This window comes from Thunnus thynnus, chromosome 16 (assembly GCF_963924715.1).
Source record: "Thunnus thynnus chromosome 16, fThuThy2.1, whole genome shotgun sequence".
Taxonomy (NCBI): Eukaryota; Metazoa; Chordata; class Actinopteri; order Scombriformes; family Scombridae; genus Thunnus; species Thunnus thynnus.
Window position 1 is genome coordinate 14769362 of NC_089532.1, and position 26564 is coordinate 14795925.

The 26564-nt window shown below is 38.9% G+C and overlaps 1 protein-coding gene and 1 long non-coding RNA gene across 11 annotated transcripts in view; one reads left to right on the forward strand and one right to left on the reverse strand.

The window, feature by feature from the left end:
- LOC137199332 (uncharacterized) overlaps nucleotides 1-18229 on the forward strand; it is a 34951-nt gene extending 16722 nt beyond the window's left edge. For 2 of the 5 annotated variants that reach the window (XR_010931766.1, XR_010931770.1), the window contains one exon: nucleotides 10146-11617. This is a non-coding gene — a long non-coding RNA (uncharacterized lncRNA). The other 3 variants (XR_010931767.1, XR_010931768.1, XR_010931769.1) reach the window with 3 other exon arrangements.
- ppp2r5ca (protein phosphatase 2, regulatory subunit B', gamma a) lies at nucleotides 1923-24551 on the reverse strand. 6 transcript variants are annotated; one of them, XM_067613554.1, is made up of 17 exons: nucleotides 24460-24551; nucleotides 24064-24376; nucleotides 23897-23962; nucleotides 22525-22675; nucleotides 11721-11920; nucleotides 9231-9341; nucleotides 8910-9002; nucleotides 8662-8792; nucleotides 8483-8542; nucleotides 8153-8261; nucleotides 7750-7803; nucleotides 7397-7567; nucleotides 7186-7313; nucleotides 6518-6619; nucleotides 6294-6366; nucleotides 5365-5481; nucleotides 1923-4792 (listed from the first exon to the last, which is right to left on the reverse strand). In XM_067613554.1, exons 2-17 carry the CDS (start codon nucleotides 24088-24090, stop codon nucleotides 4658-4660), a joined length of 1728 nt encoding a protein of 575 aa, XP_067469655.1. In that variant the 5' UTR covers nucleotides 24091-24376; nucleotides 24460-24551; the 3' UTR covers nucleotides 1923-4657. The 6 variants fall into 6 exon arrangements, with proteins under 6 accessions (XP_067469655.1, XP_067469656.1, XP_067469657.1 ...); XM_067613555.1 differs by having other exon boundaries at nucleotides 24064-24204; nucleotides 24460-24531; XM_067613558.1 differs by having other exon boundaries at nucleotides 4653-4792; nucleotides 5365-5446; nucleotides 24064-24514.
- Nucleotides 24552-26564: the final 2013 nt, after the last annotated feature.

Consider the following 26564-nt stretch of genomic DNA (forward strand, 5'->3'; position numbering starts at 1 on the left):
TAACTCTCTTTCGATATTTTGATTGTGTGCAAATGTAGGCTGATGTTTACTGTTCTTGCTTCTGAATATTCACTCATCAAATCAAAATATTCTGATCAAAGATATGCATCCATCATATGGGGCAAATTATGAGTAATTCACTACTAAATTTGCAGACAATTGATGCCAACAAATGCAGTGGTGCACTTCTAAACAACTGACAGGAGGACTGTCTTGTCTTACCCTCTTTTCATGAAGTAAAGGATAAGTGAGTACAACATTTGGACCTCAGGCCAACTGTGTATTCCAGCGTTATTTCCATCAACACTGTCAGCTCAGAACAAAACAACAGATCTTGCGGAAATGTCTCAGGGAAACAACAAATATCTGGTCATCCTCTTCCGAAAACACACTTGTTTACAATTGGCCTTCCGCTCATCAATCCTTTGTGTCTCACGACTTCACCTTCGCCCTGTGTAACATCAAGATTTAATACTCTCCCTCCGCACCGGGATATAAGCTACTACAGCCAACTGTTACAGAAAAACAAATCCAACAACATCAAAACAAACACACTCTAATTACTGGAACAGGAAATAATCCATAAGGCACGTGTTGTAATAAAAAGCAGGAGCTTTGCACACTCACATCACTCTGTCAAATGTGACGCAGAAGAATGATGAAGTGTAATATTTTTTGGAACTCCATTAATGATAAAAATTGAATAGCACTCTTCCTGCAAAGGTTAAGAGTGTGTATGCAAGAGTTTACTTTATAATTATTTACTTTATATTTACTTCCCTAAAAATAAGAAAAAGATGCATTTAAAGGAACTGTCTGGAATATACTTGACTTGAATGTTAGATTTCATTTATTTTGTTACGTATTTAAAAAAAAACTGAGCCTCAAAAAATACCACAAATTGTAAACTAATTAAACAATGTCACTGAATGTCAATGTGCAACATTATGTTGTTTTCTTTTATAGCACAGTTCCAAGTTGTATTTGTGCACTTTCAGTATCAATTCTTGCACTCGAGAACCAAATTCAAACTTTCTGGAGACTTAATGGGAACACTTTATCGCATGTTTACACCTTCTTGTAGGTGGAGGTGATACCTGAGGCCCCTTCTAACAGATACTGTCACAATTATTACTTTGACCAAGAACACAGTGTTCTCTTTGTTAGCAGTGAATGTAATCCTCAGTGTTGTGTAGATATACCCAGCTGTCCTTTTGTCTTGAATATCTTGTTGTTATTGCTTATTTGATAAAAATAAAGGCAACAATAAAGAGAAGGAAAGGCTCATGAATAAAGAGAAAGCTGACGCGAGACATAAGTTACAAAAAAAAGAACAAAATGTCTCTGGGATGTAATACCTTTTTACATTTTTGGTACTATTGTACATCACAGGAGTCATCTGTTGAAATAGATGGAAAAAGTTGGTTTGAGTTACAGATGAATACATCATGTAGATATCAATTATGATGTGAACAGGTTATTTCTGATAGAAAATGTCCATTTAGCTATGAAATATCACTCTACCATTAGTTTCATTGTAGTTTCTGGAATTGCAAAATTTTCATTGCAGTATTCCACATTTGAGCTTAGTTTATTATCCTTTTGTATGTGTATGTGAGGGCAGATTATCATGTACAGTTTAGCTATAGGTTGAGATAAAGGTGATAATTTTGTTGTTGCTGTTTGTTGTTGCATTCATTAATCAGATAATTGAGATTATCTGCAGATCCAAATGGATTGTTACTTTACGTCCAGTCCCAGATATCTGGCTCCCCCTTGTGTTCAAAACAGCACACTGCCAAAGTGGCTACTTAATACTACCAAAAGTGCATTAGACATATTTAAAAGACAAATATGACCCAACTGTCACACCATTCTGACAGCTGCAACTTCTGTTTGTTATAAAATACCCTCATAGCTAATACGAGCCTCTTTTTATTCTTGTTTCAGAAAATGGACTGTAGTATTTATACTGTGGTACACATGTACTGAGTAACTTATGATGTGTGCCCTTTCAGTAAAGTAAAGCCAAGATGGATGCATAGTTGAAAATATACAAATAATCTCTTTATCCATTCTTTATAGTTGTACACCACTTAAGACAGTGATAGGAGCACACAACAGGCATGAACATGTGTCAGTTATTTAGAGGAGGGAGGAAACTTTGCAGATTTCAACATTAAAAATATTCATTTTCTAAATCCTTGTGTTGCTGAAAGAACAGCACAAAAAGGGAAAATAAGACGGTATGTGCCAGATCGACTTCTTTCACTTGCTATTGATGTTTTATTCTGTACAGGAGGGACAATTTGTACAAAATTAATCTAGATATATAACACTACATGAAACAAGGTAAATCATATATACAATATTAAATGAATCATATAGTACAGGTCACATACAAAAGGACACTTTAAGTTATCATGTTTTTGGAAATAATATGTTAAAATGAAAAGATCTGCAAAGATCCTGCAGAATGAGAACAAGCCACCAAATAATTTTTTAAATCATCTCTCGTTATCATGGATGACTTGTTTATCAGCACTAAAATAAACCTCAAACAGCTCTGACTCAAACTCAAAAAATCCATAAAACATCTTTCCAAACAAGCAGGACTGTTTTCTAAATGCAATGACCTCGACAACAGAAATAAATCAGTTTGGTGAATGGCATTCCTCCAGGGTAAAAGGTACATGTTTAACATGGTAGTTTTAATTTACATCTTTTTGCATTCAAGCAAATACAGTATTAATACAATTAACAAGCCAAGTCACAATGTCAGTTTATTTTCAGCATCTGGCATTTTTGTGGCCATTTGATACCAGTCTGTTTCAGCGTTGGGCATTCTGAATGGCCAGGGAAAAAACCCCTCCGAAACCTGACATCCACGCTACTAACCTCCAGGGACAAGACAAAGAAATACAGCACATCAAATATGAAGAACTCTAGCAGACCTCCTCAGTTTAAACAATGGTACTGACTGGAAGATATTTTTCCAACCTATCATGAACACACACAATCTGCAAACCACACAACTGAAATCAGGAATGGTAGCAACACCTTTAAAGTTTGAGGAAGTGATTTTTGTTTTTGGTAGTTCTCATCAAGTAATTTTGTGTATTAATCATTTGTCATTTGATGTCCATTCATTAATAGCTACTGAGGTTACTAGCTTATGTTTAATAATAAATTAATTCTATTTTTAATTACTTATGATTCAAGATCTTTATAGCATACAATACCACCTTCAAGCTCTTAAAAAAGCAACATAATGAGCAAGTCCTAACTTAGCAACGGCTTCTAAAACCAAACAGTAAGTGGAGCTGTGTGACAGTACAGATCTGTCTCTTCCATTGAACATAGTAAAAAAAAAAAGATCCTTTACAAAGACAACCATCCCTATTCATTATACAGTATATACTGTATATATACAGTATATATAAAACCCACCACTCACCTTGAACATCCCACAGCTGTGCTGACCTCTCTCTATTCAATATGCAGCTTTTATGTGCAACTGAGGACTCACAACTCTTTTATACATCTCAGGATATTGCTACTGCAACAACTTTCATTCAGGTTCTTCCATCATCTGCTAAACTCAAATACAGTAAGTACCATTGTTTGAACTTTCTAGGCATCACTATGGTCTGGTTTTCAAATATTGCCAGTGAACGTAAGGAAGCAAGCATATAAAAGAGCGGCATATGGCACAAAACAATAAAACGGAAAGTGACAGATGTCCACAGGACAACTTCCCCTTTCCTCGCTGTCTTCCTGGACATTGCAAGGCTAAGGACAGGCCTCAGTTTGGTCTTAAGTGTGCTAAATGAAAAAAAACAACAAATCTTTCAAACACCAGTCAGCAAAAACAAAAGGCAAGTGTCCCTGTTAAAGTCACAGATACATACCCATGAAACAAATAAACATAGAAGAACACAACAGTCTTGGCACTGACAAGATGTCCGTTAGATTGAGCAAAAAAAAAAAAAAAAAAAGGGAAAAAAAAGAAAATACATACAACAGATGACAGGAAAGTCTTGTCTTTCGTTTGACCAACAGGTTCTGTTTTTGTTCCCTTTGACAGAAAAGAAAACCAAGCAGAGACCAAAAGAGGATCCTTAGACAGTGAGTCAGTCAGTGCCTATGTTTCCATGTCCCAATCCTTTGTGAACATGTATGCAAGAAGGAATGAAGGAACCAGCGCTGTGGCGTCCTTAGTCCCGGGTTCCACATTTACAGTGAGCGCATGAGGGGATGGAAGGAAAAAGGAGGCTGAGAAGAACTGATGCAGAAAATAATGGGAGAACACACTGAATGTGGCAAAGGCTAAAAGACACACAAACACACTCCCGCCCCTCTCCAAAAAAAAAAAAAAAAAAAAAAAAAAAAAAAATAACCTGAGAAAGCAGAAATCTTAGGGAGGTGAATACAGGGCTTCTGCACTGGTCATAAGCCCAGTGTGCTGCACTGATGATAAGGTCAGGGCAGCAGGAATGGAGAAGAACTAAGGATTCTGGGTAAACGGATGGTGGGAAGAAGGATGGAGAGCCCAACATGGGTCACCAGTTTAATTCTGGCGCCCGGGCTAAAAGGATGTCCATGGCTGTTGAGGGTAGGAGGGGCAGTTGAACCAAGAGCCGGCAGGTCGTGGGACCTAGAGTCCATCGTGGGTGGTCAACATGTCTTCAGCTCTGCGGTGGGACTCCAAGGCTTTTGTGGTGTAGATATCCTGAGGCAACTCAGATTTGCGTCGCACCATAGGCCGCTCTTTCCGCTGGTCATGCTGCAACTGTCAGATGGCGAGGAGAGACAAAAGGAGAATGTAAGGCTTAATTATAACATTACATGCTATCATGTTTTGTCATCATGTCACATAGTCCCTGTTCTGATCATATCTTTGTGACAGAGGCACAACACAATTCAATTACATACATCAAATTCTATATCAATGTACAGAGGAAAACCAAGACTAAACGAGTTAAAGCATGGCGTACTGAGCCAGCCATACCTTGACAAATACATCAAAACTGGTGCAAAACAACAACCTTAAATTAAATACAGAACATCACATGTCCTGCACTACTTAGACAACATGCAAAAGAAGGCAAGCACAAAAAATAAGAAAGCCCTTGATTCCAGTGTTCAGTCCACAAACAGATTTGTTCCTGCATTGTTTTTTGAACTAGAAGGCTATAATCGTAAGAAAAAAATACACTAAAACAAAGACTTTAACAGAAATAATACAGTGATAATAATTACTGTTTCAATTAGCAGAAGTTGCAAGCTAACAGGCAAATATATGACTATATAGAATGATTATAAGAGGAAAGATGGATAGAGACAGAGAGAAGTCAGGTTTACCTGAGTCGCGCCCTCCTCAACTGTCTTTTTTAACCTCTGAACATCTTCTATCAAAGGAACATCCGTCTCCATTGCTACAGGACTATTGAGGTCAGAGGAATCAACATACATAGAGAACTATGTTGAAAAGAAAGGGAAACAAAAACAAAAAACAAAAAAAACACAAAAGGATGGAGAAAAGACTTTCAGTCGCATGCAAAGAAGAATGAATCAAGAGGCTCTGTGGGAATTACAACAAGCACTCTGATCTACTGCTGTTATCAGTTTAATATGCTTTAGTTGGGGTGATTTGGAAACATGTTCAACACCAATTGAAAATTTATTGGAAGTTGTGTGGATTATGAAATAGCCACTTTGATGCCAAATGATAAAGAGATCACCAGGTGTTGGAGACACTATATTATGAATTAAAGAGCAACTAAAATCTTATGACACATTAACATGATTGCACTGATCTTTTTGGATTAAAAATTTAAGTTTGTTGGTTTTTTAAGTGTAGTCTTTTGCCGATTTGACCATACAAAACAATTATGTAATATTGTGATACAGTGCAATGCTAAAATCCCTTCTGGCGAGGGGAGAGAGCATTAATTTCAGAAGCAGGATTTTTAACCTGGGTGTAGTTACTCTTTAAATGAATCAAAGACCTCTGGAGATCCCGTTCCTTTACAGACACCATTCACCACAAGTAAGCACATTTTTAGAGCACTCATCAAGATCTTTCCATCTTTACCAGCAGTGTCTAATTTTGAAAACACAACTTAGTTTGAGAATGAATGGGTAAGAGTATAAGCAAACCAGAACAGGATAAGATGGAAAGGGCATGACAAATACACATAAAGGCCTCCACACACACACACATAAACACACGCACACTTTAGTAGTAAGGGGAAAACAGATGTGTTTAAACGACTGCACACACTACTCACCTGTGGATTTGATTTGGCGAGGTTCTCGATCTTAATCCAAGCCTCTTCACGTTCTTTTGACTTTGCCTTCTCTCTGTTGAGCAAAGCACCAAACCTTGTGTCATTCATGTGTCCAACACTCATTCAGCTTCAATGTGAAGGCTGATGGAAATTGTGCATCACTCAGACTTTTTTTTTTTTAAAAAAGATTAATTGAGTGGGAGAAGAGTCTGTGTGGTGCCTACTTGTTTTTCTCGGCCCTGAACTGCTGTGTGCAATCATCAAAGAGCTTCTGATTCATCTCCATGAAAAGCTTCAGAGCGTTGTAAATGAGGCCGTGGATGGTCCTGTGAACACACACACACACACACAAACACACACAAAAGCAGAAGTCGGTCAAGAGTCAAATCTTTACAGACACAAGCAACATTAAAATAAAGGCCAGTTTTGCCCCCAGCAACAAACCTAAATTAATATCAGAGATGGATAATAAATTTAAAAAAAAATGCTTGACACTTGGCAAATACTTTCAAGTTTCTAACTGACAAAATGATTATGAAAATATAAAGATATGAACTACTGGTTGTGACCTTTATTTTCTATCCAATCTTGCACTGTGCACTAAAAGCAGCATTTTTAAAAAAAAATCGTGTATAAACATGAGCCGCATAACAAATTATTATACACAGACTTTTAATATTCTTTATAATAATTATGTCTACTGAAGGGCTTAAGTGACGTGCAGGAAGAGTACGTTCTGTGACTCAAACATCTACACGCACACTCCAGAGATCACTATGTGAGCTATTTTGTTAGGCATTTTGTCAGACTGGTGTTACATGCGGGGTGAAATACAGAACATTTAAGGATATTAGTACATCCTGTGTGGAGGTGTAACACTTTAGTATCTCACTTGTTCCAGTGGGTCTTTGAGTTGCGATACAGAGCGGGGAACATAATCGGCAGAATCTTTGCTGCGTTGTCGCTGATCAGACTCATGATGTACTCGTTGTTCCAGTAGTACAGAGCTCTCTCTGCCACCTACATAAAACATACACCTCAGTCAGCTCAGTCATAGCTTATTCCCTGAGTAATGAAGGTAACACTGATCACCCGTCAGTTACCTGGAAGTGCGGGCTGGACACACACTTGGCCAGCTGTCTGAAGAGAGGCTCCTGCACCTTAACGAACTCAGAGGGCTCGATGACATCCAGAATCTCCTCCAGCTCGTTGAGGAACATCACTTCCTTGGGACTGTGAGTCTTTGGCCAGTACTTTAGAAGAGCCATTACCACCTGTTGTGACGGTGAAGATAATGATAATGTAGAATAAGTTATCAATGAGGATACCAACTTATAACCTTGTAAAACGAAGCAAACTTCAAAATGTAAATTCATTCGAGCCTCATAAGGAGTTTAAACAAGTATTATTATGCAAAGAAATGGAAATTAGTCTCCCATGTTTTTATTTGACATACCGGCTCAGTTAGAGTGCTGTCCTTTTCCAAAAACTGCACCACGCAGTAGGCCAGCTGCAAAAAGCATAAACAAATACAATCATTAAACTGTCAAAAGGATTTGAATTTACACATGAACAAATTAAAGTTAACACAGCGGGGGATGTGGGATGCCTGAGGGGCAGACTAGCTGGAACATGTAACACCAGTTTTTGACAAAACCTGCAGATTGACCTGCTGCTCTCATGAAAAGAGGAGGGGTTGCACTTAAAGCAGGTTTGGACAAGAATATTTAAATACTTTTTTTTTTAAAAAAAAGTAACTATTTAATAATTTATGTGTTATATTTTGTGCTCCACACAGCTACTCAGTTCAAAATTATTTTAATTTAAGTATACCATAATATAATATACACACACTTTACCTGTGGATGGTAGACACTGAGTGATTTGACTTTGTGCAGAGGCAATAAAACCTTCAACAGGAAAATCTTGTGCTCTTCTTTTAGTGGTAAGGCAAATCCATTGATTATGCTGTGAAATAAAACAAACTATTAGAACATCTGAAAAATGTCTGGAATTCAATAGCTGGTAATGGATTTTTTACACATTTAGGACAAAAATGAAATGTTAAGTTTTGTGGTTTATACTTTTGTGAAATGATATGTCGATTAGTAGAAATGAAAGATTATAAAAGCTACAAGGACATTACAACTGCATTCACTAAACCTTGTAACTTTAACTAAGCACCATACCTTCCAAGTATTTCCAGTAGTTCAGCTATACCATTATGGTGCTCTGTCTCGTAGATAAACCTGTAAGAACAAACAGAGACTTGTTTTAGTGGCAATACAATATGCTGACCATCTGTCTTAAGGAACTGGTTGAAAGTGAAACCAAAAGGTATTCAGAACAGTGGTAAAAGAGCACTGACCTATAGAAAATGTTATTGATCTGTTTTCTGATGTACGCTCTCAGCCCCAGAAACTTTCCATAGATCCTGTGGAGGGTAGTTTTAAGGAAGTCTCTCTCTCTGGGATCTTCACTGTCAAATAGTTCTAGGAGCTTCAATGCAAGAAATATGACATGTTACAATATTAATGCAAGTCACAACGCAGATTGTGTCTTGTAATTTTGTCTTTTGACCTTTCAGAATGAAAAAAATAAATATTCTTTTCTTACCTGCATAACAAATTTCTGGTCAATGTATTTCTTCGCTATGTTAGGCTGAAAGTCGGGCGATTCTAAAAACCTAAGGAAAAATTCATAGACGAGCTGCAACAGAGGCAAACGAAAGAAAAACAAAAGGGATAAGTGCTGGGAAGGAGTTCAAGGAAAATTAGGATAAAGTGATGTTTAGTGTTGCTCAATGTTCAGGTCATTCACAAACTCTCCAACACCAAATACAGAGTTTTCAAGCCGATACAGACATGCTGTTGTATGCACTTCTGTTGTTATTTTTTTTAGTGGTTTTGCAGATGATTAAAGATTAAAAATAGCAACCTGGAGGTGTGGCCATGCAGCTTCAAGTGTTGGCTCATCCTCTTCTGGATCAAACTCCGCTCCAGTGGGGTTGGACGATGGAGGCAATGTTCTGAACATATTCACTGCAAACTGCAAAAGAGAAGTGAAAATGATACTGTGAATGTTTATTCCACTGGACGGCACGTTATTTAAACCAACTTCCTTTTGTTGCTTGGTTTGGCCTCAGCCTGAACTTTGACTTTAAGTTACTGAAACATCTAATATAGATTTGAAAAAAACTGCCAGAAGAGGCTACAACAGATTTGCATGAAACATACAGCAAGACTTCTGACTTCCTGTCAAGGTGAAGTTTCCCCACTTGTGAATAAATGTTTACCATCGTGACAAAAGGTTAAACCAACAGTGAAACCACATCAAGAGGTTACCCTTTAATTTTGTACAGGATAGCATTTTAAGTAAGACAGATGACAAAAGAAATCAATAACTCTGTTTCATTTCATTCCACTTTGCTCACATTATGCACACTGATTTAGAAAAACCCTTGTGATCCACAACAGCAACAGCCTCCTTGTGTGACATGTCTTTGCCAGCCAGATGCAGCTATACAGTAGATGGAAGTGCATGTGTAAAGTTTGCTTAAAGGCTAATTATAAATGCTGGTATTTTATGAGGAGTGCAGCTAATTTATTCAGTTCCTGGGCCTGCTGTTACATGAGGAGGAAGGATTAATGATTTCTTTTATTTAAATTATTTTATTTTCTTAGAGAAGCTTGGCACCACAGTCCAGAATAAATGTAACTTTTATAATGTCCTATCTTAGGTATTCTAAAATATGTTTCCTTTTTAGGTTAATGTTAACTTTGTCCTTGTAACTGGCCTCCAAGGGTTTGGCCCACAATAATCCAAGTGTGTTGTGTTTCTGGTCTCTCACAGTGTCAACTGACTCCCCTGTGGGTTGCTGTTCCCTGCCAGGCAGATCATGGGACAGTGCAGGTGGCCTACTAAAACACTGGGAGCCTTGTTTGTAAAAGACAGGCTACAAGGTAGATAGCCCGTACGGGCTGTGCTGCACTTCAACCCAGAACAGGCTGTGAAGATGACTGCGCATTAACTCAACAATGGAAACCGTAAATGGAAATGTCATAACCATGATTATAGCAATTCTGCTGTTGGCTTTGCTGATGAAAAAATAGCTCAGTATTAGTGGCGACTTGGGAAGGAAGAGTATCTTACTCAGACTATAGTGTTTTCATTATGTTCCACTTCTGTATCTCTGCACGTTTAAGATTGGGATGAGATGGTAAACAGGACATCTGTCGTCGTGATAATCTCGTTTTGCTTGAATGCTCTGTTAGTGAAGTCTAGAGGCTGTAAATCAAAGTAATTTTTCTATTAATTCCAAACAACGCACTGTTGTTTCTGCTGAAAATGTAAAATGCAGTACATCCCTTGTGCAAGGGGAAAGCCCTTCCTTGGAAAGTCCAACTAAAAATATAAAAGCATTCATTAACAGTTTGTATGTTGAATCAATTGGCAATGCAGTGAAGAAATGAGACTATAGAGCCATGCTAGCAGCTCTGTAAGGCTGTACTGTGAGACACAGTGGTGTTTTGAGCTAAATGCTAAAGTCAGCAAGCTAACATGCTCACAATGTATTGCAAGTAAAATGTTTACCATGTTCTTAGTGTGCTAGCATGCTACCAACACATGCTAATTAACACAAAGTACAGTTGAGACTGGTGGAAATGTCTTTAGTTTTATAAGTATTTGGTCATAAACCAAAATATTGGACACGATGAAAAGTTAAGTTTGTCATGAATGTCCATGTACAAAATTTCACAGCATCTGTTCAATAGTTGTCATTTCGGTGGTAGAGGAAAAGTCAGGGGATTGCCAAAGGGATAATTTGTCTGGGAACTGTGAATGTACTGGATGTACAAAATGTCATGGCAACCCAGTATTTTTTTAGTGCTGTTTTTGCTGCTATTTCTATTGTTATTTTATAGCCATTGTTGCTGCAATGTCAAGGAGCTGAAACCCAAGAATTTTACACTCTTATGGTTGTATAATGGGATGTAACAAAGGAATCTTGAATCAAATGGTTGCTGAGATACAGTAGTAGTTCACTTGAATGGGAGAGTGGTCTCACTAACTGAGGGAAAATCTCTCATATGTTTTTCCCCTCTATGCTCTTAATTCTTGACAAATAACTTGAATGACATCAGCAAAATTACTTATTGCCGAACAGCTTTTTTAAAAAGGTCACGTTAACACTCAAGAATGGCCACTTCTTCTGCTGTGAGCAAATAAACCCATCAAAACCTGATCACAAACACTAGCTAGGACAGCAACTAACTGCTCAATCCCATAATACATGCTCAACTCTCTTTGTCTTTTCCCCTCCTACCACCTCTGTCTCGCAGCTACAGCCTGCCCCTATTCTCGGCCCAAGTTTCACCCTCATCTCCAGCTTTAACCGCAAACTTAACCCCTCCAGCTCCCACTGACCATGTGCACCACCTCCGGGTAGATGGGCTCTGTGATGACATTCCTGTTGTGGGTGATGTACTCCACCATTTCGCTCAGCGCCGCCCGCTTCACCTCCTTCCATTTCAGGTCACTCAGCGGGTCGGACAGGAAGTCGAAAAGAACGCAGCACTGCCGTAGCTTCTGGATGAAGAGCTTCTCCTGCTCTGCGGGGGCCACATCTGAGGAAGGAGAGAGAAAGAGAGGGACAAAGTGAGATGAGTTGGGTGAAGGGAAGAAAAGGAGATAAGAGAGTCCAGGGACAACTTAAAGGTGGTTGAGGGCGGAACAAGGCTACATAGTGGTGATCAAATAAAGAGCGAGGGGGTCACAAGAGAAAGGATGGGGGCGGTTTAACTGTCAAGGATGACAGTTAAAACAGCAATGCAATAGAAAAAGAGATACAAGGCATCAAGAGAGTGATGAAGACTGGCAAAATGAGTCACGACGACTAAAGTGCATTGAGAGAAAGGCTGAGATAGTTAGAGCCCAGGGGGAGGATAACAACAAAGCGGAGTGGAGGAGAAACGACAGCATGGAGAAGGAGAGGAGGATGAGGGATTTGGGAACTAGGTGAACGGTCACAGTCTAGCTATTTGACACACACACGCACCCTGAGAAAAAAAAAAAGTATATTTTTAAAGGAAGCCTAGCTATTTAAGTCTGTCATTATATTTGTCCATGGCGGTTTGAGGACTTCCTGTTTCGCCTCATTTCCACCCGAGCACTCACGAGCACAGGCTTGTAAACAAACAGCTTTTGCCAGAGTCAACACTTCACACATGACAACACAAAGAGGACACAACTGTTTCGGTTACTCTGAATTCCTACCTGCTCTTGTGTTGCAGTAATAACACATAGTGGCACCATAATTATGTAGTTATGTCACACAACTTTGATGTAGCTTGTTTCTCTTATTCTTGTGATGTTGAGTGTTGTCTTTGCCACTCGTATTTGAGGGGAATAGTACATATGTCCTTTAGCTTCACTGGAAATGGCTGTTATGGCACACTTACATTTAATAGAAATGAAATCAGGACATAAACATCTGTGACATTTAAAAAACATGAGATAGCACATTTCCAGGTCTATATTTTTATTCTGGGGCTCAACTGGTACATCTTTGCATGATTTACAGTTAAAAAAAACTCCTTATTTATCTTATACTGGCCCTTTATGCAGCCCCTCAGTTCAGCCTGTCTGAAACAGGCTGTTTTAGGCCTGTTTAAGCCCCCCCCTTCCTGATGAGCCCACCCTGTTCTGATTGGCCAGCTTCTGCCGGCTCCTGACACTACGTAAACAAACAATAACAGGAGAATTTCACTTCTTTTCACATTCTTTACTCAAAATGTCAACTTCTCAAATATATCTGTTCGAGCCAAAACCTAGTCTGAAATATGCGAGTGGACAACGCGAACAGAATGTAGAACAACCTTAGCAACAAAGGCTATCAAAGGACGGTTTGTGGGGACGCACAAACAATCTGGTGTCAGTTCAAAAGGGAAGTAGAAGTAACTTTGTAAATGTTCAGAGCAGGACTGAGATTGTGACTTGCAGTGAGCATTTTACATACATTCACCTCGAGTTTTGCAACTTTGGCTATTTTTAACATAGATGTGACATCTGACATAACGGTATATACGTGACAGAAAATCACAGGAAGCATGCTTTAACATTCATTATTAAAAATGCATTTCACAGTAGCCTCTCCCTCCCTTTACACATATAATATTATAGATTAGGTAATCCTCGATAAAAGAACAGACATGTTTTTTAAAGATGATCTGAAAAGCTCTACACCTTTAGGAAACTTTTGATAACCTTCAGGTAGAATTGCTTCTACCATCACTGACTGACTGACCAGCATTTGATTCTCTGCTGGAGCTGTAATAAGTTAGGCAAATTCCTAATCAGTCAAAATATTCCTTCACTAAATTCACGTGTGGGTTAATTTAACTGACAAAAGCAGCTGCGTGCGTCATAGATAAGAGGTCTGTCAGATCAAGATGCTCTCGCTCGTGATTTACAATGCACCAATAAAACAGACTTAAATGTGGTTATTTAGATGTTCAGGCTTTCATTAGTGTCTCTCTTGGTGAGTCCTGTGTATGATGAGGGTCAGATTTTCTAGCAATCACTGCCTACACACACGCATATAGATGACGCCAACAGCAGTCTTTTATTTAGATTTTGCTGTATTTATGTAACCAGAACCGCCTCCTATGAACAGGTAACGTTTGAAATGTAATTCTCTTCTATATAAAGAATAGGATGGATATTCATAGTTACAATAGAAGGACGTGAGGTCATGCAGTAAGCAAATTCACATCCTTACATGAAAAACATGTACAGCAGCATATCCACCATCTACGGTGTTAAACCTCAACAAATCATACCAGTGCAGCAAAAGCTGTGTTTCCTATACCCTGTAATTACTAATCTCAGTATAGGGTGTGGCATTAACAATGTGCTGGCACTGAGGCCCGGAGCCTGTCTACACATGATGAGGACGTTGACGCCATGGGTGAACCGAATTAGATCAGATATTTATGTGACATATACGTCAAAGGGGAAAAAAAATTAAAGGAATCCCATTCCACTTCCATGACTGCTGTAACCTTTGGGCAGTACGATTCTGATTAGTGAGATAACCAAATCAGACTGTAAGACAAAGTGTTTTATGAATGTGGCATAATTCAAATGTGGAAAAAGCAAAAATAATAGACAATTTATTAAGGAAAAACAAAGCATCACTAACATGCTGTATGAATTAAAAAAAAAAGTATATAAAGCCACGTTACTCGTTGCGTTATGTTGCTGCCTTCTGCCTTGTGTTATCAGAATGAAAATAATGAACAAATAAAAAACTGGACACAAATACATCAACCAATTCAGTCGTGCAGGTGTGCAGTAAGGAAAAAACAGACAATGTTAGGGAAATAATAGGCGGCTGGTCCTATTCGCTCATGCCCTAATTTCTGTGAATGTCCACAAAGTGTGACAAAGGCCATGGGATAGACTAGAGGAGAGCGCGCACACACACACACACACACACACACACACACACACACACACACACACACACATACACACGACATTCTTGCAAAATAGGCAGATTCTAGGTAAGAAGAGAGATATCCTATTCAGACATAATGGAGGCTTGGCTGGGACACGCACACACTCACACACTTCTGCAGTGTCAGTTTCAAGTCGGCCAATTTATCTTGATGACAGTGAGAGGTTGGGAATTCCAAGGGAGAGAGGGTAAGTGTGAGCCGCCATTATTGGCCATTTCCATAAAGATTTGGCGGCCAACAGCGCTGTCACAACATAAAAACACTACAAGTGCCAGCGCTCCTGATTAAAAACACATAAGAGAGAGATTGTCATCCAAGACATTTATCATTATATTATGTAGTCTAAAAACTCAAAACAGCTGAGAATTGTTTTCCGAAGCCGACAGAGCACGCAGAGAAACACCCCGGGTCAACTGAGGTGCACCAGTGTAAACCCAGAAGACTGGAAGAGACAGAAACAGTCAGAAGAAAGATTAGATTGATTGATTAGATGTTCATTTAAATCATCTTTCAACACCAAACTCTTTCAGTGAACTATCGCTCTCCTTGGCGTAAGGTTTAACACATTTTCTAATTTGTGCTGGTTGCAGTGGGACGTGAAGCTGCACTGGAATGTGTTGCCATGCCTTGCACCCCTGACCGTGTCAGACTTGCGTTGCTCCTATTACATAAGTCTGTCTGCCTGTGTTATAAAGTTTCTGTACAGTCCTAAAATACCCAGCGGGTTGTTGTGTAACAGATAAAGGCCCAGTGTTGTGATCCCAAAATTGATGTTAACCACAATGTGACTTCTATTAATGTAACTCATCGACGCCTTAGGAAATGAACAAGCATGCGCGCGCGCACACACAAGTATCGTCTCTTCTTGAGAACAGAGAAAGATTTATCTTAATGCCCAATGTTAAAAACGAAAATAATAAATAACTGGAGTCACATTGGAACCACAGTATCTACTTTTTCCTCTGTAAATGGGTCAGATGAGCAGCTGCTAGTCTGGAGTTAGGACTGGTTTGGCAATCTGCTGTATTGACAGAATGTTATGATCAATGTAAACATCGACTGATACTATTTATAGTTATGTGGAGGGACAGTGTGTTTCAGTTTTAATGGCATATGAGAAACTGTAACTAGTTTGGCCACATTCTGTAAAGAAAAAAAAAACAAAAAACAGTGTTGGACTGTGAGCAACACCTGTGAATGCATCCAGGATATACACAGTACTGTAGAGTACAGTTCCTGAATCATAATCTGTGTTGTTTTCAAATTGTATGCATCATTACCACACTTGAGAAACATTCATAGCTGGAGGCTCCCGTGTGAGTAATAATGGCGAGAAATGCTTTGCGGTGCTTGTTATTAAGCTCATGTCTTGCATCTAAAGGACACAGACAGAATCAGAGGCCCGTGCTCACACTTAAAATGCATCTTTGGTGACACATTTTGTCTCCCAAAGACTTCTGGTTACATGTAAGCAGCTCTAAACACAGGCAAGAATGCACCTAAAACATACTGAGGACACAGTGGGATCTGAAGCTTCATTATATAATTATATATATAAATATATATATTTTTTTATTATGAACTGGGTCGTAATGATAGAGACACACAAAGAGAGGAAAGAGAAAGAGGCAGAGAGAGTCTGATTGTTCCCCAACACTGAGTTGTCATTCAAGGCAGTCGCTTGTGTGGCTCAATAGAGTGTAATCAATAATTGCCCGAGGCTTCATCTAACGCTGGGCTGCAACGGAGTACAGTGGTAACAGGCTGGGCCTTTCAAACATGACTGAGTACATTGTACACACATTAAGAGGCAGAGCCCGATGTTGTAATCCGAAAACATTGCTGCTCTGCTCTGACAAAGATGGCTCTGGTCATATTGACTGCTTTGTTGAGAAAGATATGCCCTTGTGAATGGTGTATATATTTATATCTAAGGTTTTGAGAAACGTCTTGTTAGTCGTCTCCTGAAGGTGCCTTAGCATGTCGCTCACATGTGGGCAACAGGGTGGGGAGGTGGAAGAAGGGGTCTGCTGCCTGCTGCAGAGCAGTGGCTGTCTACAGCTTACACACCACTTTGTGCCCAGATGAACTAGACTGTGACAAAAATGCTGTGCCGGGTAGAACAGTTGAGCACAGCAAGGAGGAGGTTAAAAAAAAGACAATATTTGATGTCTCTTAAGCTTTTCCTCAAGGATTACAATGAATAACAGTATGCACAAATAAATATACACTAAATTACAGTCAAACACATGAAAAACTGAGGAGAAGACCCTTCCCTAGGCTATGACCTCACTTCCTTTGACATCACTAGGTTGGCGGGGGGATGGGCAGAGAGAGCAGCTAGCTAGTAAAACCAGATTTTTATGTAGCTCCCGTGTCTCACAGCAATGCACACAAGCCTTATAAATAACCATTGCTCAGTTCCCTTTCAAATACAATAGAGCTGCTTCCCAATCTGCAGAAACAATGATCTTCCTCTCAAACGTATGAATGCTGACTAACCAAGCAGTAACCAGTGGAGGGGAACAGGAGCACAGCAACATACAGCTCTCTCTCTCTCTCTCCCTCTCTCTCTCCCTTAATTCCCTAGGACAATACAGGAAGAATAATTTGTCCTTACGTACCTCTGAAGTGCATAAGAGCCACCGGCTGAAAAGGCCCATTGGAATTAGGTGCATCCACAACCATCCTGTCTCCAGCTTTATTGCATGTCAACATCTAAACCTCAACCAGGAAGGCGATCCACTCAGGGCGAGAGGCCAGCCTCCATTTTAGCACAAAAGCAGATCAGAAAATGAAGCTCTCTGCTGCTGGAGGGAACTGGCTAGTTAGTGATGTAAGCAGTGAAGGAGCCAGTTGATTGGCTGAGCTCAGACCACTCTGGCGCAATAGGGGCAAAGGCTGCTGAGAGAGGGGGAAGCCGATTGGCTGAGATGATGCACGGGGGAGGGACATCCATTGGAATTTTGGTCCGGCTCCTCCTCCCCACTCACTAGTCTCTGGTGACGCTCTGCGAGGCTACAGATCTTAGATCAGATTGACTTAAGTCTATTCCACAGTTTAACCATTAGCAGGGTTTTCAGCATAATCTGATTTAGAATAAGCAGCTGGAAATAACTTACTCTGAGTGTGCCTAGAGAGATGCCCTGGCTGAATCTTCAAAGTCTTTCATTGTTTCCTCCTGTCATCTCTGCTTGGTTCTTTATCAAAGGGATGTGGAGCAGAGGGTCAGAGGGGGCCTCAAATCTTTGGATTCAATGACGAACAGAAGGAGACAAGAAGAAACCACACGAGGAGCTGAGGACAGGACTCAAACTCCAATGCTCTCTCCAGCAAGAGAAGTCAAAGAAATTCAGTGGAAGCTGTGTTGAGATTGTTCACAACACAAGATGAAAGAAACATGTCAATCTAACGTGTCGTGTCATACTTAATATTAAAAAAAAAACAAATGTGAAATCAAATGCACTGCCAGAATTTCCTTTTCAGTTGTTTACTCACACTAATACTATGCAGAAAATGAAATGAAAAACACATACAATAGATAGTTGCACACTTTGTATTTTTCAATGAAAAACAAAATCCACCACCTTCAGTGACTTCACATGTATCCTGTAAGCGGGTTTAATGACTCACATACTATTCGGAGCAATGGCAGATTTTTCTGCATTATGTTCTTCTGAGTAATGTATGTGTGCTTAGCAAAATTAGCTGTAAACAGGAAATGAAAGCGAGAGGGCAGAAAATCAAATGCATGGGCACACAACGCAGGAAGCTGCTGCAGCTCCAAGCAGCATTCATTGCCTCTCAAAGTGTTAATCTACTGACTCCAACATCTGTTTAAAAAATATTTAAGAATTTAGGTATCATACAAGAGGAATATCATACTTCATCACATTTTAAATCCTAAAAGTTAGTGATTGTCAACTAAATTGTGACTAACTCTGCGCTGAATAATTATTTTGCGACTTTGTACACCAGCATATCTAATACTCCATGCTGAAAAATGAATAATCTGCATTTCATCTTTACATAATGAAGTAGCTTTCTCCCATTTCATGTGATTTAGACACAAAGTGAAACCACATTTACACCGCGAGGCTGACCAGATTTTTCATAACAGTGGGGTTCATAGCTCCATTTTCACAGTAATTTCACAGTTATTTTGTAACAAAGGGACTGTGCAGTTTACCAATTCTGTTTTCTGATTAATTAATTAAGAGTCCACCAAAAAGGCTCTAAAGTATGTTATGTTACTGTTGTCCTGCACATGAAATTACTTCTAAATAAGCACCACATCCTGGTCTGACTGCCTCAGAGGTGCATCAAGGAGAGAGGAAAGGAAAGGAGAGGAGAGGAGAGGAGAGGAAGGCCAAGTGTACCACTAAGCAGTTCTCACTCTTTGCATTATCTCACTGAGGGGCCAAAGCTTCTCCAAGAGGTGCCATTACATTCCACAGCCATGACAACGGGCGGCGGTATTTTCTGAAAGCTGCCACTTACTGCTTACTGGTTGGACAGACTAAGTAGGAGTGTGTACAGCTTCAAAAATGCCCCTGGACTCCCTCTAGATGTTCATTATAATATGCTAACAAATACCAAAAGAAGAATCCCTGGTTAAGGATAAGGCTGGCAATATTCTGTATTTTCCTTAATGTAAACAAATCCCATGAAAAAACCAAAAGCAACAATTAAATGATCCTACTAAGTATTGCTTGCATAGTAGCCAAAGGCAATTTTTTCCTCTGTGCTGTAGAGCTTCACTGTCCTAAAACTATTACATTGCACTAGGAGACATGCGCCTTTATTTCCATGAACACAGGCTTTGTAGTTAATTTGAGTCTGTTCCACATACAACAACCTGCTCCTGCAAGTACTTATTAGCGTACCTATTAATGAGCAGCTGAAAATGGTCCTCAACAAAATGCACTACATCCTTCTGTTTGAATAAAACTTTGGTAAAAGTGCCAACCTGTTTTAGGAAATTACCAGCTTTAAAAAAAATCAAAAAACATGTCTACAATAGAAATCAATGGGCTGAGTGCCACAGACAGGGTAGGGGAGACAGAAGAGACGGATCAATAGTCTACATTGCTGGTTTTGGTCATTTCATGGGGTTTGTTCACAACAAGACAAAATATAAAATAACACCAGCCTTATGCTTTACACAATGTCTGTCTTATGCAACACTGTTAATCACATAAAAAAGCTAGGCATCATATTAAAAAAAAAAAGTTTAAAGATGACTGCAACAGCAAAGGAAACAACAGCACTTCCCATTTTCAACCAGAAGATGGCAGCACAGGCAGTGACATCTGTGACAGATAGCTGTAACACAAGACCATCACTAAATGTTTTACTAACACTTGGAATAAAATACTGTTTACTTCTTCTTCCACCAGACATACAGAGTTGACCTACTGACAAAATTTTGTCCTCACCGACAGGTTACAAATAAGCTTTGATCACTTGTTATTAAAGACAAAAAAGAGAACTAAAATGTCCTACATGTGCTCCCTAATCAAGACATTAGTAACATTTCTTTATACTGTTAAACCAACATTTATAGACGTATGATTCCTCCTCTCCCTTGTACACACACATACACACAGTGATACAGAGAAAAAGATACTTTAAAGCCTGTGTAAAAATGGACGGCTCTTGTAACTACACATAAAATCCAGTCATAAATATCGTTGTGTTTCCCTTTTTTCTGTCTACACCCTGATTTGAGATTCCAGTGGTATTAAGTGAGATGTTGTTTATATATTTTGATGAACTAGCGTAGTTGCATTTGCCTATTTGTGTCGTACACACACATGTTTCAAGCCCACATGGACTCCATATATACTGTGGATAAAGGGTGAAACAATATTTGTCATTTATAACATTACATTGCAGACATTTCTCTCCTCTCCCAAGCTCTTCAAATAAATTGTGCCACAAAACAGGTTCCCTAAAACACAAATCAAGTCTTTCATAATCACCCAGCCAGAAGAAATCAGCAGAGATAGTAATTTGATTACAACGTATAGCCATTAAATTATTATATAATGTGCAATAAAAGATAAAATGATCTTGCCTAAACTACAAAACAAACACAGCATTTCTTCTGCAGGGAGAACATTAAATCTACCTGTTTCTAAAGCTAAGGGTACTATAACTGAATATAACTGTGACTCTTACACTTGGCCCTAAACTATAGTTGTTTTTTTATGAGATAATATGTTTTTAATTGAGGTTTTTATCATATATCAACAGACCATCTTTCCACAAACATAACAAGTGTCATGGATATTACACTGTAACCTGTTTTGAAAATTTAAAAATGAATAAATTATATAAAATAAAGATTTAATGTCACTAGTCCCAGGATGCACATGCAAAATGTCCCGATTAAAGATCTTTCTGATGAGCTGCTGTTCAGATATGTTACAAAAAAAGATTAGAAAGATATTAACTGCAACATACTACGTCCGTCATTAACCTGTAATGAGCATGTGGGTGTCTAAGCAAGCTGTTAGGCCTAAAATCACAGAGCAGTTCTTGAACTGTCAAGAGTGTAATGTGTGATTATATTTAAGTCTCTGCCTGCTCATGCATGTTTCCTCAGGTCACTACTGTCAACTGAGGGGTCAAGGAGATTATTATCTTATCCCTCCGAGCTTTGTCCTAACACTCACAGAAATAGAATATTTTTTTAACATACAAGAAGAAAAAATAAACAGACAATCAAAAACTTTTCATTATTAATTGTCACACATTGCCAACTATAGCCATGTCTCCCTCAAACATGCAAATTCTTGGGGCTGTACGCCTCTATTGTTTCTCCATAGTGTCATCCAGGTATGAGAACAAAGCATAGCTTGGTATAGTTTACAGGAAACCACTTAGGCCAGATCCTGCCTGTAATGCTGTGTGTAAACAAAGAAGCCATGAAAGATTGATGTAAATGTTCAAACCTCAACCTTGCTGTCTTGTCTCAGAATCAGCATCAGTGTGTTATGTACTAATAGAGTGAATCAATACAGTAAATTAAAACACTGACAGAGGGACCAGCTTGCTAACTATAATTATAGTTTGCTGATTGGTGATTACTAAAATAACTCGGAAACAAGTCAGACTCTCCCATCATAGTCATCCATATCATTCAGTCAGAATGTTATGTTCCGCTAAGTGCAGTACAGGTTGAAGTGTTGCTCATGAATGCTCAAAAAGATGTCAGACTTTAAAGTTTATATTCGATTTGGCCTTATGTTTCAAGGTATTATTGGATGGCCCAGATTCCCTGGCCGTTCCTGTCCATTCAGTCTGAGTCAGAGTTATCTTACATGAGCGAGCCCTCCAGGGGAAATATCTGTTTCTTCCAGGTAAGGCTGGAGATGCAGCTGATTGCACATCATTTGCATTACAGATAAAGCTGATGGGCAGTCTGCTTAGCTATAAATTATGTAGTGTGCAAAGACCTCAAGGTTAAAAAGGTGGGTATGAGGATCCACCAAGGCTATGAATTGTTAATATGATTCCCTTCATCCATATAGGCCAAACATGCAATCTTAGATAAAGGTCATCTAGCATTTTCCAGGAGAAGAGCAAAAGCCTATCTATGTATATGAGGTATTACAGAAGAGGAAAGTGAAGCGGAGTAAGAAAGCTGAGAAGAAAAGAGAGAAAGCTCCAAATAGAGACACTGTACACTGAGGGAGGCATACCTGCTAGTGCAGGTAGTTTCTGTAGCTCTCTGTTAGCATTGAGGGGGAAAGAGGAAGTGCTGAACCTCTTCTCCCTCTTCACAGCCGAGTGTGACCCCGGCTGCTTTACCCTCATCAGCTGAGTTGCGGGAGGCACTTTCTTATTGGAGCCCTGCAGAAACAAGAATTGCAGAGGAAGGGCTCCCGTTACTGGAGCAGGGTAGGACAAGGTAGTTCCTGCCTCAAAGGAAATGGTATAGGAATCATTCTACTCAAGTGTCAGTATGGAGTCTAGAGGAGAGGAGAGGAGACGAGAGGAGAGGAGACGAGTTGAGAGGAGACGAGACATGACGAGAGGAGAGGAGACAAGAGGTGAGGAGAGGGGGTGAGGGTGTTGTGGTTAAGGGTTAAGTTCCTTTCCGAATCAGATCAGGTGATTCTCAGTGCGGGAACCTGATCACAGACAATGGTGTACTGTTATTACATCTGTTGACAGAGTTTGTGATGGACCTCAGTGGACAGAATAATTGAGCTTAGATGGAGCTGATAAAGCTGTCAATAGGGACAAACAGCAGGTCCAGCAGTCAATCAATCAGACCTCTTCCAACCTCAGTGCACTGCCATACTCAACATCACTGATGTACGTCAGAAATAATGAGGACAAAAATAGCAGCTACAATGTCTAGTATTATACTCAGAAGTGGGAAAACTAGGGGTTGAATGCAAGTATTTTCAGAGAGAATAAAGTCATAAGATCATGCTGTAATGTCACATGAGAAACTTTGCCTGCATTTCATGAGGACAAAAGGTTATTAAATTTAAAAACAAATGGATAAATAGTATGTTCCTACTGAACTTGTCAATAACTGGTCATAGAAAGCATGAGCAAAAGCAATTGTTAAAGTTAAGGTAGCGCAACAAATTTAAGGATTAATGCAAATTTGTGGAATATCCTTGCATGTGCATGTGATGTGTTTAATGTGTGTTGGAGCTGTAGAGGACAGGAGAAGCATTTGTACTTAACATCACAGTTTCTGAAAAGAAGTTTCCAGTGAACTTCAATCCCCAGGCTAATAAGCTTGTCACTGACTAACACTAAAAACAACAACATCAATAAATCCAAAATAAACACACTCTCTAAAACAGCATAACAGTGAAGATAGCTTCAATAAAAATATATATAATAACTTAATAATGTAGTTTACACTGACCTTACTTTATGGTATTTTTATTGTGGTATCCTAACAATAATCATAGTAGTCACATTCAGTGCATCTTTGTTTATGTTTTTATGTACTTGCATATAATGTCTTTCTTATATGTATTATGATTTTTTTTTATAGAGCCAATGGTGAAGTCCTCTCTGGACAGTGAAAAGTTCAAAAATACTTACATCTTGGTCATCTGCAGGCCCATTTTTACTTCCAGATTTTTTAGATCTTCCAGTTTTGGAGGATTCCTACAGAGAGATGAATCAGTAAAAAAAAAGTTAAATGCAACATAAATAATATGATCTGTCTGTTATGAAATAAATACTTCCACTAAAATAAACTACTTTACCTTTTCTTTTTTGCTCTTATGAGGCATAGTGAGACTGGGATCTCCAATGTTGGCAGGTCTCGTTGAAACTGTGGCCACACACTGTAGATGTCTGGTTAACACGCCTGTAGCGGTCTGTACACACTGATGTGGCTTTCACGACTGACCATCCACACGCCACACACACATACACGCACGCACGCACACACACACACACACACACACACACACACACACACACACACACACACACACACACCATGTGACTGAGTCCGAGCCACAACAAGCTGTCATAATATGTCCGCAGCGGCTGCATACCACAACTCATGCTTTGCTAAAAAAAAAAAAAAAAAAAAGAAAAGAAAGATGAAGTTCATATTTGAAAACGATTATTTTCGATGTAAACGTCCAACTTACTGCTGCCGTGGATGCACTTTCTGCTGCCTGCGATAGCCTCTAGCCTGGCAGCGACAGACGTGTGTTCTTTCCCGGCTGTAGTATGTGTACATTACCGCAGGAGGGCAGTGTTGTACCTGGAAAAAAGAGGAGGCAGCGTTATTGTGAGGGTGTTAGACAGACTTACAACCAATATTGATGTTAGTGAAAAGTATTTACTCAAAGTACAATTTTGTACTTTACTTGAGTATTTCTATTTGATGCTACTTTATACTTCCACTCTACTACATTTCAGAGGGAAATATTGTACTTTCTACTCCACTACATTTATTTGACAGCTTTAGTTACTTTTCAGGTGCAGATTTTATATAATGGATAATATAACAAGCTTTTTAAAATGTAACGCAAAGATTAACCTGGTGGTTTCCAACCTTTTAGGCTTGTGACGTCATTTCAGATGTCTATGAGTTGTTAACAGCTCCACCAAATAGTGATTTTTTCCTCTAAACTTCTCACATGGTTTCAGTTCAATAAATGTTCAAATGATCCAATATTTCACCAAAAATGAGAAAGACAAGAGAATGACAAAGATTAGAGAAAAATTCCAAAAACTGAAAATAGATTTGTGTATCAGAACTTTGTTTTTCCTTCTTCCTCTCCCATTAATCATCACGACCCCTCAGATTTATCTGGTGACCCTTTGGAGGGGCCCACCCCCTAGGTTGGGAACCACTGGACTTAAGTACTAACTTTTATATAAAGTAGTTGAAACTAGCTCCACCTCCAGCAGCTGCAACAGTAACAGGCTGCTTACACACTGACACTTCAGTATTAATAATCTAATGATGTCATATATAATAATATATCAGTCAGAGACACCAAACCACTACTTTTACTGCAACACTTTAACTACATTTTGTTATGTACTTTTACTTAAGTAGGATTTTTTATGCAGGACTTTAAAAGATCTGAATACTTCTTCCATCACTGGTAAAGTATACAGTCTATGGTGACTCTCATTAAAGATACAAAGCTGCTACCTAAAAATCCAAGATGGCACATTCTTCCTCACTCCTTTTGTGAGAAAAAAAAATGATGTGTCAAAAAAACTTATTTAACTGCTACATGGGTTGTGTTAACTTGCCCTTGCTCCACTAGTGTACTTTTTTACTTAACATTTACTTTTTTCATACAATTCCACCTCCCTGAAGATATTATGCTGTCAAAAAAAAAGAATTAGTAGTAAGTTAGGAAAGGATAGTGTCCTGAATATACTATAAGCTAACTTAGGTAGCAGGGCAGGATATGGGCCGTTAGCAGCTATTTAACATGTTAATGTGTGAAATGCTGATTTACAACAAATGGGGACAATGGGCTGTCTTGTACTGTTAACATTAAAGGAAAAGTACAGCAAAAAATGAAAAATGTATCTTCATATCACAGGCTCTCATTAAAAACATATTAAATGATTGGTACATATTTTTTCCAGTCTGTCTTAAAACAACAGTCAGGTGCTCAAATGAACACTAAAAGAGGCTTTCCTCACTGAAATCATCCCTCCTGTTCATACTGGCTGTTAAAACATCCCCTTCAAATCTACTTTCAATGTAAGTGATGGTGAAGTGAGGCCAAAAATCCACAGTGTTTCATTTTGTGCAAAAATGCATTTAAAAGTTGGTCTGACGTTTATTTGAGGCTTCAGTGGTCTGAGTTAGTCATATCAAGTGGATATCTACCACATTTAGCATCAAATCCCTCTTTGTGTTTCCTCAGTGTTTCCCTGTCCAGCTGTGGTGCAAGTATAGTAACAAAAACAGGGACACTAAAAAGACTGTCATATTGAAAGATATCTACTTGATTTGACTCATTTGGACAGCTGACACTTTGCCTCAGATAAACTTTTAAATACATTTTTGCACAGAAGGAAGCTTGTAGATTTTGGCCCCCATCACTAACATTGTAAGTGCATCATGAAGGGATCTTCTAATTGTCAGTGTGAAGAGGAGGAATGATTATGGCAAGAAAAACCTATTGACTATTGTTTTAAGACAAATTGTGGACAATGAAGTTTTGACACCTTTCTTAACCATATTCACTTATTTTACCAACTGTCATCGCTCTGATAA

Coding starts and splice junctions, on each gene's coding strand:
- ppp2r5ca (XM_067613554.1), bottom strand. CDS start 24,090: ATGCCTCATAAGAGCAAAAAAGAAAAG. Junction 9,342..11,720: donor ACCCGGAGGTGGTGCACATG/GTCAGTGGGAGC, acceptor TCTCTTTTGCAG/TTTGCAGTGAATATGTTCAG. Junction 6,367..6,517: donor TTCAGGGCCGAGAAAAACAA/GTAGGCACCACA, acceptor TTTGCTCAACAG/AGAGAAGGCAAAGTCAAAAG.